The 17402-nt window shown below is 34.1% G+C and overlaps 1 protein-coding gene across 9 annotated transcripts in view; it reads left to right on the top strand.

Moving 5' to 3' along the window:
• The window catches only part of ABCA5 (ATP binding cassette subfamily A member 5), an 81568-nt gene that overhangs the window by 29087 nt on the left and 35079 nt on the right, over positions 1-17402 (top strand). For all 9 annotated transcript variants that reach the window (XM_068530730.1, XM_068530731.1, XM_068530732.1 and 6 more), the window contains 12 exons: positions 291-495; positions 2501-2662; positions 3565-3653; positions 5189-5418; positions 7308-7449; positions 8783-8971; positions 10402-10549; positions 12487-12655; positions 13791-13849; positions 15059-15169; positions 16397-16572; positions 17090-17209. In XM_068530730.1, the coding sequence (XP_068386831.1) occupies positions 291-495; positions 2501-2662; positions 3565-3653; positions 5189-5418; positions 7308-7449; positions 8783-8971; positions 10402-10549; positions 12487-12655; positions 13791-13849; positions 15059-15169; positions 16397-16572; positions 17090-17209 (1800 nt within the window). The remainder of the gene's footprint in view (positions 1-290; positions 496-2500; positions 2663-3564; positions 3654-5188; positions 5419-7307; positions 7450-8782; positions 8972-10401; positions 10550-12486; positions 12656-13790; positions 13850-15058; positions 15170-16396; positions 16573-17089; positions 17210-17402) is intronic.

Below are 17402 nucleotides of genomic sequence, written 5' to 3'. Positions count from 1 at the left end.
ATCTAAGATGTTTAAATGTTAGCTTTTATGTCATTTAAATGTATTATGGTGACTTGAATTTTAAAATATTTTAGTAAAATTGAATGTAAAGGAAAAATTCATATGCTGTTGGGTTAGGTTCAGCACAGTATTTCTTTTAGGATAGAATTGCTTTTAGTTTTTGTACTTAAGAAAAGAGACCCAAGTTCCTCATGTTTTTTGTTAGTATTAGTTATATTCATAGAAATCTTGATGATTTTTGCTGCCACTGTTATATTTTGTAATCATTTTGTTTGTTTCCTTTATTATAGGAAATTCTTTTTCCACTATTTTTTTTATTTTGGTTAATATTAATTAGCATGATGCATCCAAATAAGAAATATGAAGAAGTGCCTGACATGGAACTTAACCCCATGGACAAATCTATCCTCTCTAACTTAATTCTTGGATTTACACCAGTGACTAATATTACAAGAGACGTCATGCAGAAGGTTTCTACTGATCACCTTCCTAACGGTATTGTGAGCTTACGTGTGTATTCTGTCTCTTACAGAAAGCGTCTTCAGTATTTTGCTGTTTGCTTTATTGAGTAAATACCGTTCTTAACATTTAGATATATGTCCTTTCACCAAAACATAGTTTTATAGAAATCCTAACATCATTTAATTCTGCTGCCTTATGATTCTTGTGAAACTTTAATTTGTAGTCTTGGTAATAGGAAGCATATTTTATGTTTTAATATTTTATATTTAATTCATAGACCATTTATAAAATAAACATATTTGTATAGTATAAAAGATTTGAACGAATATTTCATTTTGATTCTGATTCACGTAACTATTAAGAAACTAGAAATACATGGTAAAGACAGTAATGCTGACGCCAGGATGATTGATTTAATGAAATGCTGAATTGTAGAAAATAAGAAAATAACCTGTTATCTTCCGTCATATAGGATTGTTAGTTGTAATTGACTTCTTTTTTTTTTTTTAATTTTTTTTTTATTTTCCACATTTATTTTTTTATTTTTTTCACACACACACACACACACACTGTATTTTATTTTTACAAGAGATAAATAGACTGACACCAAGCATTGTACATGGATGACCACAACAAAAGCAACAATGATTGCAATTACCAAACATGAAACACACTCATACTATGTGTAATTGACTTCTAGTGTGTGTCACACATTATTGGATAATGTGTCACTGAATAGAAGATGTTTATACAACCATGAGCCAAATAGCTTTTTCCGCAGTGATTTCTTTCTGGCGTATCACTATTTAATATTTTTATCTTACTAGTATAGAATATATTTGTTGGTTTATCATATTAAGCGTAAGCAGCATGATAGCCGTAAGAATTTAACGTGTCAGCTAAGAAGAACTCATCAGAAATGTTGAGAATGAAATTCATTGGTAATTCTGAGCAGGACAAAAGTATATACGCTAAAGAAATCCAAGTCAGTGTGTATTAACTTAGATGCCAGAATAGTAGAAATGTATGTAGATTTTTTTTTTTTTTAAAGTTCTCTCTTTTTAATGGCAGAACTCTGAACGTGAGATTGTACATACATACATGGTAACTTAACTGGTAGGATGTTGAATTAACACCCTCTTTCTTCAGAGCAATCCTGGAGCTCCATGTGCACCTTCAAGGTCTGGAAAATCATGAGAATTCACATTTAAGTAATACTGTATAATTTACAAAGCATTTTCATGTCTGTAACTACATTTGATCTTAACAGCCCCTTGGGATCAGCTAGGTATTGTGGGTGAGGATACTAAAGTTCCGGGAGTTAAATTGCTTACCTGTCCTCACACAGCTAATAAGTAGTAAAGTTAAGTACTGAGCCTATGGTTTTTTTCCCATTTCATGACATGTTCTGAACCTCCTGTGGTGAAGACTGCTTGCTTGTAAATAAAACTTCAAGAAAATGTTTAAAAATTAAGATGATTGATGTGAAAAGAGCTGAATGATGATTACAGTATTTTTTCATGTATCTTCTAAGAAAGGAACAAGCAGTAGTGGGTTTAAATGGCAATTTTTATTCAAAGAAGAATGTGTCATAGTTACTAAAATACATATTTAGTTTCTGAGGAAGGATTATGCAATTGTCTTCATAAGAAGGAATATTTGAAAATAAAATATCCACTCATTTATCAAGGAGTTATTTGTATGGTTTTACTTTGAGATAGATAAGTGAACTACATATATTGCATATAAAGTATATGATCTATTTTATTATGTTAATAACTTATGTGTTACATGACACATACATAATTTATGTAATCAAATGACAGCTAAGAAATAGTGTCTGTAAAATTGCACTATTTTAATATTCATTATTTAGTTTTCTTTTAGAAGAGCTGTATTCATTTTCTAAGAAGTTAGAGCATCAAACAAGTGCTTATAAAATATTACATTCATCAAATATAATGTTAAATTTGGTGTATTGTATTACAATAAACTATTCAAATTTGTGAGCTAATTAAATTGTTATAATATTTTATAGTCATAATTACCGAAGAATATACAAGTGAAAAAGAATTGCTAGCATCCAGTCTTTCTAAGTCCAGCAACTTTGTAGGTGTGGTTTTCAAAGACTTCATGTCCTATGAACTCCGTTTTTTTCCTGATATGATTCCAGTATCTTCTGTTTATATGGATTCAAGAGGTAAATGGCCCTAAATAATCAATGAAAATGAATTAAATTCCCATTTTTGCTGCTCTTAGTTCATATGCAAAATTTGATGGTGTCCACCATTGGCATTTTAAATAATAGTTATTCAGATAAGAAGACTGTCAACTGTAGCATAAAAATATGTGTATATTTATCTACCTACTTCTATATATATAATATGAAGTATAATTTATGTAACATCCACTTTAATTTTAATACATTTATATTGTTTACAGTAACAAAACAAAATTTTATCTTGAATTATATGACATTCTAAGTCTGTTCTTTTCTCCATGTAATTGTTTTCATATGTGGTATGGCACATACCTTTAAAATCTCAAGGTCTTCCACCAATAAACTTTATTAGTTTTATGTTGGAAACATGGAAAACAGCCTTCAATGCCTAAACCTCTGAAAAGATAATTATCAACCACAAACATTTATTGACTAATGTTAAAGTCACTGTTAAGTACTGTATTTGTGACTTGATTCCACAAAGCCCTTATAGAATTTTTCTTTTTTTCTGTGCTGTTCACCTGGACTTGCCCTTGCATCTGGAAGATCTTTAGAGCTGATAAGTCATTGTAGAATGGCTTGCCTTAAAACAGAAAACTGATTTATTTTAAATAACTATGTTTACCATTAATTTCTTTCTTTCCATTTGTATTCATTTACGATTCAGTATCCTAACACAAGTAACTCTTTAATTTCAGAAATTTGAAGTAAACAGTAAGGAACGTGATAGATTTTGTTTGCCTTTGGAGGGCCATTGCTTATTTTCTTTGGTCCTGTAGAGATTGATTAATTATATTACTTTGGTAACCCCATATGTGCCGCCTTTAAAGAAGACACTTGTATATTGCAGAATCTTATGTCTCACATTTTTTTCTCCATAGCTGGCTGTTCAAAATCATGTGAGGCTGTTCAGTACTGGTCCTCAGGGTTCACGGTTTTACAGGCCTCGATAGATGCTGCCATTATACAGGTAAATATGAAAAAGGAAGAAAAATAGAGTCAAACTGTATTTTACCAATCATCCCCTAAGTCTTTACCACAGGATTTCATTTGACTGCTGTCAAATGTACAAAATACATAACTTAATACAACTCCTTTATGGAAAAAGATAAGGGAGAAGTCATATTTTCTGATTTAATTTTTTTGAAACCCACCTTACTTGATGGTTTCTAAGCATGTGATTCAGCATTCTGTATACCAGTATTATCATATCTGTGTTGACTGTAGATAATATTTATGAAAGGTCTACATTTGCAGACTTTTTCCCTTGAATAAGAATAACTTAGTTTAAGGAAGGTGAGTATCTTTATCTTAATCACAGTGGTAGATTTTATTTCTTATTTAACAAACATTTATCACTTGTTTGCCAAACATTATTTCTAAGTTATGTACTAAGATCAACCCATTTAATCTTTAACACCCCTATGTTAAAGGGTGCTGTTATTGTCTGCATTTTATATGTGCACCTGAAGCACAGGAAGGTTATAAGTGACTTTCCAAAACTCAGTTAATTAGTGGCAAAGGTAATTCAGACTATCGCTTTTGGTCTCCCAGGTCTGTATTTTAATACTGTACTTCCACTAAGATTGTGTATAAATGTTGCATTTACGTTCTAAAGACATGCTTAGACCTGATCCAGTGTTTCACATTTTAGCAGAAATGAACAGGAGACCTTGAATAGGAGACCTGTCTCTGTTAGTTGTTAGACTGCTATGTAGTAAAATGACTACAAAAATAATGCTTTACTTGACTGCGTTGTTGTTAGAACCACATGAGGTGATATATATAGAACTGTCATATAAACTCTCACAACATGGTATAAATGTATTGTAGGTACAGTATTCAGTAACACAGAAGATTAAGGTAATGACAGTGAAATATAGGGCATATCACATTGACAGTGTTAAAGTACTTATTTGTGTTTTGGCCAAAGACCTTAGCCGTCCACAACCTAGGCCGTACTGGATGAACAGGTAGAGCAGATCTCATTTTAGCCATTCATTTGAAGGTTAAGTAGAAGTATATCGTATGGCGTAACTAGTTTTATTATTCTGTCTATATGCGTGCTGCATATATAGATTTTAAAATAATAGAAGGACTTACTATGTAAAAGAACATTTTAAAAAGTCATTCTTTCATAGTACTAGTAATCATTCCTTAATTCTTCAATTTTATAAATGCATGTTTTTATTAAGATGCATATAATTGTCAGCTAAAGATGATAATTGTGCAGTTTTATTTTCTTTGACAAATTATTTAATAAATATTTATATACTTCCCAACTTCAGACTTCAAACTTTATGACTTGCTTCCAGAATGAGTAAAAGCAGTTTTCTATACGTATCATGATGCTGGGGTCAATCACTTTATTTCTGGTGTGTAGCTTTTTGAGGATGGTATTTGTACGAGGTTATTGATTAAATTTGGGGGTATAACTGTCACATTATTTTAGGGGCTACTATCAGAACTAAATTAATTGAATGTATTTACATTTTCTAATTACAGTTGAAGACCAATGTTTCTTTTTGGAAGGAGCTGGAGCCAACTAAGGCTGTCCTTATGGGAGAAACTGCTGTTGTGGAAATAGATACCTTTCCCCGAGGAGTAATTTTAATATACCTAGTTATAGCATTTTCACCTTTCGGATACTTTTTGGCAATTCATATCGTAGCAGAAAAAGAGAAGAAGTTAAAAGAGTTTTTAAAGATAATGGGACTGCATGACACTGCCTTTTGGTGTGTTATTAAAACTTTGTTATTCAGTGTGATTAATAATCGTATAAGTATACAAATCTTCAGAATTGTAATTTTGTTATTCACCTGACTTTATGAGGTCTGATCCTGTTTCCTCACAATTATTGCCTTTGTCTTGGAGTTTGAGACCAATCAAAATGCTTCAGCAATTGATTGGCTTGTTTCAACATAAGGGAGGTGAGCTTTGGAAAGCTCATGTGGATATTATATACTTAAATTTTATTTCATATTTTGTTTGAACTGATGAGGCGTGCTCCATGTATTTCAGTGTCTATTTCAGTGTATAGAAAATAGGAGATTTTGGAAAGTTAGAAATTAATTGCCTGTTTCACTCCTCCTCAGGTATCATAGCATATACATGTTATTAAAATGTAATCAAAATGACAGAAGTTTGTATATGTAGTATATGGGCTTTCTTTCCCCTGGAAAAAGTTATTTTTGTGAATTTTTTAAGATAATATGCAAATAATTTCTAGAGAAACAAATGAAAAAAGTTCACAAATGAGCACATTAGCATTTTTATACAATGATAATTTTATAGAGGCATGCATTTTTTTTTTAAAGTTTATTTATTTATTTATTTTTGGCTGTGTTGGGTCTTCGTTTCTGTGCGAGGGCTTTCTCTAGTTGCGGCAAGCGGGGGCCACTCTTCATCGCGGTGCGCGGGCCTCTCACTATCGCGGCCTCTCGTGTTGCGGAGCACAGGCTCCAGACGCGCAGGCTCAGTAGTTGTGGCTCACAGGCCCAGCTGCTCCGCGGCATGTGGGATCCTCCCAGACCAGGGCTCGAACCCGTGTCGCCTGCATTGGCAGGCAGACTCTCAACCACTGCGCCACCAGGGAAGCCCAAGGCATGCATTTTTATAAATAATTCTAAGTGTATTTTTCTTACTTTTTCCACCATGTAATAACAACATTATTTTGACCTCATTCTGGGGGGGAAAGTTAATACTGTTGCATGTGAGTTGTTATTGTAGACCATTTTATTCCATTTAGCTCAATGCAACAGTTCAAACACTTTACATAATGGGGTCATTCTGTATGACATAGCATCTTTGCTCATTTTTTTTTCTCCTGTCCTTTTACTAGTGATTGGCTTTTGAGATGCATTGGTTATTAAAGTATTCTGTGAGGAAACAGTAGCTGGGAGAATGTAGGCAAATCAGTTTCTCAGTGCCTCAGTTTTGCCTCTGTAAAATAATGGTTTTAGTTTTGGTAGTTCAGATATCTTTTAGCCCTATTTTGGTGATTTTATGATAGCATACATTAAATTATCTGCTAACTTGAAAAATGAAAATAATACTAAATACTGTGGTGATTTCACTGAACTCTGATTTTGAGGAGAAATTTTGAGTCCTGTAGTGAATCCATTGTTGATCTTCCTGATCTCACATTGTGTTCCTGTAGTAATTATGTTGTCGATTAGCAAGGTAACCTCTACTGTCTAAAGTACCAAAAGCCATCAGTTTGTCGCATGTACCATAAAGAAAATTGTCAGTCATTAAACTCTTTCGTATTTTAAGAGAATCAGAAGTATTGTGCATTGTTGAACTTTCGAGGGTTTTAGATTTAAATTAATCATGAATTGCTATAAATCTGTACAGTTTTTTTTTGACTCTTGGAAAGATAGTCACCATTTTATCTCTGTATCAGATGATACTTTTACCGACAACCTAACCAATACTGTATTTTTAATTACGTATGAGAACTTTAATTTTCAATAGATGAGCATACAAAGAAATGAAGAGATTGGCTTAATTTTAAGAATAAAATGGCTAAAATAAAGCTGAAGTTTTGTTTAAAATGTTTGTTTTTTTTTAATTGTTAAAGCCTATGTCTTTAGCCATAAATGTATCTGTGTTCCCATTGCAGGCTCTCCTGGGTCCTTCTGTATACAAGTTTGATTTTTCTCATGTCCCTTCTCATGGCAGTCATTGCAACAGCTTCTTCCTTATTCCCTCAAAGTAGCTGCTTTGTGATATTTCTACTTTTTTTCCTGTATGGCTTATCATCTGTAAGTACTTTCATTTGAAATGGGAATAAAGAACTGTCAAAATATTTGATTAATAAAGTCTTGCTGTTTGGTTTACTTACAGTCGATTTCCCATGAAAGACAAGATTGTTACTAGGCTACTGATACATGAGTTGTATTATTGTGCCTCCATATTTTTAGAAAAGTTACAGAATATTCTCAAGTTTAAATTTAACTTGTTTTCATATGATGTATTCCACATACAGTTCCTCTGTGTCTGTCTTTCACTATCTTCATTTAATTGTGCTTATTATACACCATTAAGATTGTCTGGTACTAGACTTTTTATTCCTTTGTTTTTATGAGATCCTGACTGTTTCAAGTTAATTTATGTTACAGGATGATGTCGTGTGAACATACATGTTTGTAAGTGTAGCTCTTTGACAGTGTTGATTTCCATTCGGTAGTTTGGTTGAATGTTGGATGTTCGTGACAAGCTTTTGTTTTAAGTGGTCCCAGTTTCCATTCTGATTGGCGTATGTGCCCATGCTGTATCCGTTGTTAAATATTTTGACTATCACCCCTGCTCTTTTTTTTTAACATTTATTTATTTATTTATTTTTGTCTGCGTTGGGTCTTCGTTGCTGTGTGCGGGCTTTCTCTAGTTGCGGCGAGCGGGGGCTACTCTTCATTGCGGTGCGCGGGCTTCTCATTGCGGTTGCTTCTCTTGTTGCAGAGCACGGGCTCTAGGTGTGCGGGCTTCAGTAGCTGTGGTGTGTGGGCTCTGGAGCACAGGCTCAGTAGTTGTGGCGCACGGGCTTAGCTGTTCGGCGGCATGTGGGATCTTCCTGGACCAGGGCTCGAACCCATGTCCCCTGCATTGGCAGGTGGATTCTTAACCACTGTGCCACCAGGGAAGTCCCATTCCTGCTCTTTAACATGATAACTTACAAATAACTGATATGCTCCTCTGTATAATTGCCTGGTTTTTAACTGGCTCTGTTTCTTGTCAACACGTGAAGTTGAAAAGATGGGCTCTGTGTAAAACCTTGTTGACATACTGTTTTGATCATATTTGTCCATATCTAACTGCAGAAACACACGGTGATTTATGGTTTCTACAGTGCTGAGGTGATCATGTTTGCCTATTACATAGATAAAATGCAGTTTTTAATATTTGTCGGTTTAAATTTTTAATGTAGAGCACTATTTGTATGAAAATTAAATATTTCACCATGGCCTTTAGAAATTAATTGTATTTTAATGAATGTATTTTCTAATGAAAATAACTTGTTCTTTCACAAGGAAAATTTAATTTTGTTTTCATACCAGTGTATATGAACAATGCTTTAACCTTAATATTTATATCTTACAGGTATTTTTTGCTTTAATGCTGACGCCTCTTTTTAAAAAATCAAAACATGTGGGAATAGTTGAATTTTTAGTCACTGTGGCTTTTGGATTTGTTGGCCTTTTGATAGTCCTCATGGAAAGTTTTCCCAAATCTTTAGTGTGGCTTTTAAGTCCCTTCTGTCAGTGTACTTTTTTGATTGGTATTGCACAGGTAGGTAATATACATATCTTGCTTTCACTAAATATTTTCTTTTCTCTCCACTTCCATGCAGCATATTATACTACCATGAATACTGCCCTTAGTTTGCAAAAAAAATTATTTAAAATTTTCAACATGAAAAAGGAATGATATTTGAATATTGGAGTACATTTTATATTAGTTTCATTTATATTTTCTCCATTTTTAAAGTTTTTTTATTTATATGACCTGTTTATAAATAAGTTCTCCACTTTTCACTTTAGTGTATCTCAATAATCTGTTTCACTGCAGTAACTCAGTTTGTTAGAAGTCATTGGTTTGTGCGTCAGGTAATCTAGATTGCTCTGTGGCCTGGTTTTATTGCTCCCTATTGTAAATTTATCTCACATGTGCGCCTGGGAGAAAATTGTGTGTGAAGCAGAACAAATTTTTCTTGACTGTAGTAGTGAAAGTAGTACCTTGTGGATTTTATAGGTCCAGCATTCATGAGATTATCTTTACCTAAATAGTATTTAGATTTATAAATTTGATTTTTATTAGTCTTTATGGGGCACTCAGGTTCTAAGGGGAAAATTCTTATAAGAAGCTGCTTTATGTATTAGAGCACAAATTTGGTTAATGGGTAAAGAAAAAATGTAATTACTTAATACAAGAGATTATTCATGTTGGCTGGATAGACTTCTGATTTGTGAGACTTTGCTTGTTTATGAATATTGAGTTAAACGAATTTTAATTATTTGAGACCCAAGAGCTGTTATTACATGTTTTGAGAGTCCACTGAGTCTCCTTAGGAAGGGAGAATTATAGATTCATAGGTTTTTGTTTTGGGAGGGACTTTGAATGTCATTTAATTCACCTTCATTTCACAGATGAGGAGACTGAAATCCAGAACAGCATAATTAAAGTTTATTTACTTAATGGCAGGGCTGAGACCTAAACGAGGCCTCAATGTCTATTGCTTTCCGTCTGCTCTGTCACATATATCTACTATGAATAATTTAATAGCTGTGTTAATTAATTATAGTACCTTCTCCCTTTTCAGTGTTGAAAGGTGCTGACCATAAGTTTATCCTCTAATACTTAATTTGTCTGACTTCTCTGTGGACCATAACCCTTTTGTTTGCATTAGTTTTTATTTCATTTGATAATCATAGCATTAGAATTATTGTACATGCCCCAAGAATAGATGTATACTAGTTTTAGAAGCACAGCATTGAAAACATGGTTGAAAGGGGTTGCTGTAATAAACTCATGGTTTGGTCAAGTTTATTGTTTTCTTTATAAATTCATGTTACTAATTTGGTAGACTGTTTAATCTGTTAAAAGGCCCAGTTTACTGACTCTGGATATTATGAGAAACTCTAAATAGTGTTAGCTATTTTATAAAATGATAAAATATTTTATCATTTTTATATAATAAAGTTGGTGTTTCTGTTTTTCAGGTCATGCATTTAGAAGATTTTAATGAAGGTGCTTTATTTTCCAATTTGACTGAAGGGCCATATCCTCTAATTATTACTATTATCATGCTGGCCCTTAACAGCATATTCTATGTCCTTCTGGCTGTCTATCTTGATCAAGTCATTCCAGGTATGCAGGTAGTTATTGGATTTTACGGTAAAGATATTTAGGTTTCTTTGCCCACATAAGGTTAACTTAATTAAAAATTTTTTTTCTAACTAAGTCGTTTTCACTGTCACAGCTTTTAATTTAATTTTAAATAAGTATATTTTGTACCTTATGCACTCACTGCTAGTGAATGTAAGGAGATTGTGGGTGAAAAGAGATCAGTTTGCTTTGAAAGCCTTAAGTCCCTAATTGAACTTCGTAACTCAGTCCTTCCCCACGTCCATCTTTTTGGCTAAAGTGTTTTGTTATTTTACCCTATAAGGTCCGACACCATGGAGTAATCTGGTAACTCCTCCCATTCCCCGCATCCCTTATGCTGCACCTATAGCAAACTTGTGCAGATTCAAAATATTACTAAATAACCAACACCCCCTTTCCTCTTTCCCCTGAGTTCCTCATTCATTTTGTCTGTGTGCTAGACCTGCAGTCTTATGTGGAAAGACGCGTGTGGCTTTTAAAACTTGAATTACTTAGAACTAAATAAACTAACAGGTCCTTCTCAGTAGCGCAGGCCACATGCCAAGGGCTCGGTAGCCGCGCCTGGCTGTTAGTCAGCACGCTGCGGGGCACAGGTGGGGACGTTTCTGTCGTTGCAGGAAGGCACGGTGGGCTCTGCTGGGCTAGACCCTGTGGCAGCTTCCCTCTAGCTGCCTCCCTCGCGGCTGTCTAAGAACCTCGCCATTCCCTCTAATCAGGCTAGTCACCTGCTCAGACACCTTGCCGGGTGGGCACAGCCTGGTGAACCAAGGAGAGACGCGTTATATGTTGATTTCCTCCACACCTGCTTTCATGTATTTAGTCACTTCTTAACCACTGTCCCCCTCTGTACTGTATTTTACGTCCATCCACACGGTCCTATTTATCTATTTAAACACATCTGCAGTGTATCCGTTACATTATTTTTAGCTACCCATAACAGAGAACCTCTTCAATTGTCTTAAACAAGAAGGAAATCAAGCGTTTTATTTAAAGTCCAAAGATAGGATGGACTCCAGGTCAGTTGGACTTGCTCAGCTGTGTCATCAGGGCCCACTTTCTCCGTGTTCTTGCCTCTTTGTCTCAATCTGGCAGGTTGGCTCTCCTCATGGCTGCACGGGGTTGTGCTTCTTTGTTCCCGTCCAGAGGGAGAGGGAGAGGGAGAGGGAGAGGGAGGGGGAGCCTTTCCCCCAGTAAACCCTTTGCTCCTGTCTGGTTGGCACCTGCTTGTGGCTGGAGTGGTAGCAGTCACCAGAGCCTGCCAGGGGCTCATTAGGTCCACTGGGATCTCTCTGTAGTTGGGATCAGATCCCTTTGAAACATGCAGTCATCTAGAGGAGGAGTGGATGTTAGAAAGGACGGGGAGTGTCGGTTCCTTGCGGAGAAAGGGAGAAAATACATGCATCCCGTGTGGGCAGTCAGATCTAAGCCTCCTATGTCGGTCCTGGTGGCTGTGTTATTCTCCTAGTTCTAAAAAGTCTTCTTTATGAACAATATCAACTTTTCTGAATACTGTCTGTTTTCAAAGACTAAGATGATACTCATTCAAGCCTTCAGACTATCCAGATGTAAACTTTTCCTCTTCTGAACTCTTATTAGCACTGTGCGTGGCACGCCTCATGCTGTACGTTGTGTTTTAGCCATTTAGTATGTACATGTACTCATAATGATGTAAGTTTCTGTAGGGCAGAAAATGTACTCTGCTTACATTTACGTTCCCTAGACTCTCAGCAACTCTGAAACTATTTATGGACAAGAGTTATTTGTCAGTAAAACTTATTTTTCACACACTATTGATTTAGTATTTTATGTCTAAACTTTAGATCTAGATTGTCTTAGGTTTCACAGACTGCCTTTATGATTTAATAACTAGTTTTCAGAAATAATTTGTTAGGATAACTCAGTTTTTTTTTTTTTTTCAGGAGAATTTGGTTTACGGAGATCATCGTTTTATTTTTTGAAGCCATCATATTGGTCAAAGAGCAAAAGAAATTATAAGGAGTTATCAGAGGGCAGTGTTAGTGGGAATATTAGTTTTAGTGAAATTGTTGAACCTGTTTCTTCAGAATTTATAGGAAAAGAAGCCATAAGGTATGATTTAATCTTTGGCAGTTTAGGTCTAAGAACTGCTCATGGGACATGCCACATTTAAATCCTATCTTTTAAATAATGCATGTAAGTATGGTATCTTTGGAGATTTGGTGCACATTTCATGATTTTTTAAAAAACAGTATTAAGGGCTAATTCTCTTTTAAGTTTTCATTTTCTTTGCAGCCATTTAGAATAAGGTTGCTGCTAGGTTTGAAATTTTATGTTTGAATAGAAATTTTTGAAAGTAATAAAACCTAGTATTTATAAAATTAAGCTATTTTAAAGTTTCCTCATTATGTAGATTAAAACAGAATAAACATTAACTTTCTATTTTTATTCAGGCTACATTGTCTGAGATATACACCACACTAAATTGTGCTCTGTTAATTTCATAGACCCTTAGAAATTATGACATAATTAACTTGTCACATCAACTTAATTTCTGAGAATGAAAGAAATTCATTACTGTTCCTTGCTAGTTCAGTCAAAACCAAATTAAAAAAATAATGAGACCGAGAAAAGAAATAAAAGTGAAAGAAAAAGTGGAGGATAATTTGTGTTTTTTAAATTTAAGAAAAATGTATAAAAGCAAGGGAGAGTTAGATATTTAAGATGCAGTCAGTGGGCTGGCGGTCTGCCTTCTTAAGAGTAAAATTTAAACTGGCGAACAAGACCATTCATTCCTTCAAAAATTATGTAAAACATTTAAAGTGGAAGGAGAGAATCACTTCACATTTATAGACAAGTGCTGATGTGAAATAGCACTTGGTTTTTAATCTCCCTTAACTGATAAACAAGTATTGATGAATTACAAACAGAAAAGAATCAAATGTGAAATAAGAAATATATAAATTGCTTGAGTCAAATGTTTCCGTTTCTTTTTAGAAGTCGGCTTATCATGAAAAATGAATGAATAACACTTAAAATGGAGAGGAATACTATACTTTTCTCTTGTAGTTTCTTTAAAATACTTTTATTATTATTGTCAGAGTTCCTTGGTTTATTGTTTTAGTAGGAAGATACTTTATGATTATTCCCATTAAATATGACAGCTTTGATTAAAAATATTATACATGGAAGCACGTACTTATAGATTGCTTTAAATACTTATAAAGTAGAAAATGGTGTTTTTCAGAATCAGTGCTATTCAGAAGACATACAGAAAGAAAGGTGAAAATGTGGAGGCTTTGAGAAGTAAGTAGCTTTCCTAGTGTTCAGTCCATAGTATTAAAGTACAAATGGAAAAACAACGTACGTAGTTTGTGGGAAATTTAAATTCTTTACCACAATTATCTCTCTTTCCTTTAGGAATACTTCCATTTATTTATGTGATTAATGGTCATAATAAAACTAACATCAAAGTAGTAAAAGAAAAAAGTAATATCTATCAAAATGAAAAATAGTCAACTCTTTGAACAAATCTGTGTCCTCTTTCATTTTATTATTAGCATGTGTATACATGTTAGTTCCTTTTTTTTTTTTTTTTTTTTCCTTTTGCCCTAACACAGGGTTTCTCAGCCTTGGCACTATTGACGTTTTGGGCCTGATAGTTCTTTGTCGTGGGGAGCTGTCCTGACAGTTGTGGCATGTTTAGCAGTGTGTCCGTCAGGTTTCTTCAGAATCGTTAGAATATATATACACACATATACACAGAGAGTGAGAACACTGAGGGGAGGGGCGGGTGGGAAGGGGGGAGATTATTTTTGAGGAATTGGTTCACACGACTGTGGGGCTTGACAAGTCTGAAATCTGTAGGGCGGGCTGGCAGGCTGGACGCTCAGGCCGGAGTTGAAGCTGCGTCTGGCCTGCTGGTCTTGGGATGCTATCAGCCGGAGCTCACCTTCATCAGATCAGGGGTTAGAGTTCTTTGAAGCTGGGTTTTCAGCCCCCTTTCTGCTGTCTCCTTTCAAACACTGACACATCCATCCGGTGATATTCATTCTACTTTACTCCTGTTTAAATTGAACTTTTAAAGCATTTAGCCTTTTCCAAGCTATTGGTTAATTTCTAGTTTTTTGCCAGTAGATTTAACATGCCTCTAAATACCCTTGGGAACAAATTTTTGTTTGTCCTTTTGTTTTAATTCCCTTGGAAGTTCCCCAAAGGAGGTACACAGAAATCCCCCCCGCCATGTTTTGTGCCCCCTCTAAATCTGTTAGTGTATTAAAAAAAGAAAAAGCTTATTTTGTATCATTTTTCTTATTGTTCATACCATTGACTATAACAAAGAATTATTATTGTGTTATAATATTAAATATTATGTTATTAAATATGCTGGTAACTTTAAATCTGTCTTTAAATTTGTTGACTTCTTTCTAGGTTGCTCAAGTATTGTGTATTACCTTACATGGCTCAACAGAAATAAAAATCACATTTGAGACTTCTCCTTTTTCCCTGAACTAGGTTTATCCTTTGACATATATGAGGGTCAGATTACTGCGTTACTTGGCCACAGTGGAACAGGAAAGAGTACCTTGATGAATATTCTTTGTGGACTGTGCCCACCTTCGGATGGTGAGTTTTTTGACTTAAAGAGAAAAATCCCTCACTTTGTTTTATTAGGGTTATTAAAACTAAGGTACCATGGTAATTATTTATCCTTGTGATATGTACCGATTGATTTTTGTCACTGATTTGGGATCAACTTCTGTGTCTGTAAAGATATTTTTCTTTTTTTTTTTTGATTACACACATTTGTTTTTTCTTCAATAGAAAATAAAAGTGATTCAGTCATATTTAATAAAGAGGATCTAATTTTGTACCGATTTTATCAGATATTTTACTTGTGTTTTTGTTTACTGTTCATTTTCAAGGAAGGAGAAATCAGTAATTAATTGGAAATTAAATGAGGCCCATAGACATTTTGGTTGAGAAAATAAAGACTTCTAAGTATCCAACAGTAGTTCAAAAGGAAAGAATGACGAGTGTCAGTACAATCTTCTAAAATAGATTTGTAAGAGCAATACCTCAAACGTATAATTGTTACATGTGACTGCCCTGTAGGTGAGAATTCAGTACAGCAGCTCCATTTATCCACAGTAACCAAATAGAGTGGCAGAACAATAAATATTTTAATTTAAGAAAGGGCCAAACTTCCGTGTATTGATTCTGCATCTTTTTAGATGTAGTTTAACTTCTAAAATTAGTTTGATTTTGTTGCTTATCTCTGTGTCACTCTTTGATGGTAATTATAATAACTTTCATTCATATAAGGATTTCTTATTTTTGTTACGATTCTCCATACATTAGCACATTGGTTTAATAGTTCTTAAGTAGAGGGGGATATATTAGTATTCAGTTTATAGTAGAGAAAAGCTTGAATTTAGATTAAGTGATTTTCTCAAGGCCACACAGCTGGTTAGGGGTAAATTTTAAGTTCTTTGTTCTCTGTACTGTTGCATAATGCCTGGAAATGAGGGAAAATTGTTCCTGGAATATTAGTTAATGCACCAATAGATAATTTTGTTTAGTATTAAACTTATGGTTCTTTGCTCTTTCCACTCTGTAATATGCCCTGAAAATGAAGGAAAATGAGATTGGAATATACGTGGCAGCAAATCACCAGTATGATGGTGATTTCCACCAGTATGGAAATAAGGGTGCGTTGTGTCCTCCAAATTTATATTGACTCTTATTTTATGTCTATTACATACAAATAACTAAATTATTAGTATATACTAAAACATATATACTTTTTGATACTTAATATATTTAATGTAAATACATATATTTTGCTTTTAGGGTTTGCATCTGTATATGGACACAGAGTCTCAGAAATAGATGAAATGTTTGAAGCAAGAAAAATGATTGGCATTTGTCCACAGTTAGATATACACTTTGATGTTTTGACAGTAGAAGAAAATTTATCCATTTTGGCTTCAATCAAAGGAATACCAGCCAATAACGTAATACAAGAAGTATGTTATTAAATAGAAATCTTTACTTTTATTTGCTGTAAATTAGTAACCTTGTGCAATAACTTCTGTAATAAAAATATGCTTGAAAATCTAAATATAAAACCTGTTCTGAGCCAGTAAACAGAAAGTCATTATAAAGAATTAGAACTTGGAGCAAAAGTTTTAGCACATAGAAAATAGTCCTTGTTTCATCTGGAGGATTCTGGTCTCTCAATACAGATGTTTCTTTCTTTTCTTTTCGCCTCCACCCCCTTCCCCTGCCACACAGACACACACGGAGCCTTTGCACTGATCCCCTCCCACCACCTAGGGGTCACAAGAGTACAGTAGACCTTCCCATCAGGAATCCTTTTAGCTGTTATTTCAAAATTATACATGGATATATGTCAAAATTAAGTTCTGGACTAAAAGAACATTTTAAAAGTTGATATTAAAATTGGAACACTTAAAAACTAATATTGATAATTATGTAAATGATGTGATTTAAGAAACGTTTATTGACACTTTACTTTCATAGGTGCAGAAGGTTTTACTGGATTTAGACATGCAGGCTATCAAAGATAATCAGGCTAAAAAGTTAAGTGGTGGTCAGAAAAGAAAACTGTCTGTAGGAATCGCTGTTCTTGGGAATCCAAAGGTAAGCAGATATTAGTGTCATTGATGAGATAATTTTAAATTATGTTGAAGAAAAAAGTGGTTGTAGAAAGATATACATACACACGTATAAATTTTAAACATACATAAAATACTGTACGTTATTATGGTTGTAATTATAGTAATAAGGTTTTAAAACTGAAGTCAGAAAGATATACAGCATCTTTAATTTAGTG

This window comes from Eschrichtius robustus, chromosome 20 (genome assembly GCF_028021215.1).
Source record: "Eschrichtius robustus isolate mEscRob2 chromosome 20, mEscRob2.pri, whole genome shotgun sequence".
Classification (NCBI taxonomy): domain Eukaryota; kingdom Metazoa; phylum Chordata; class Mammalia; order Artiodactyla; family Eschrichtiidae; genus Eschrichtius; species Eschrichtius robustus.
Note: the sequence above shows the minus strand (reverse complement) of the source record. Positions and strands in the feature narration are given on the sequence as shown.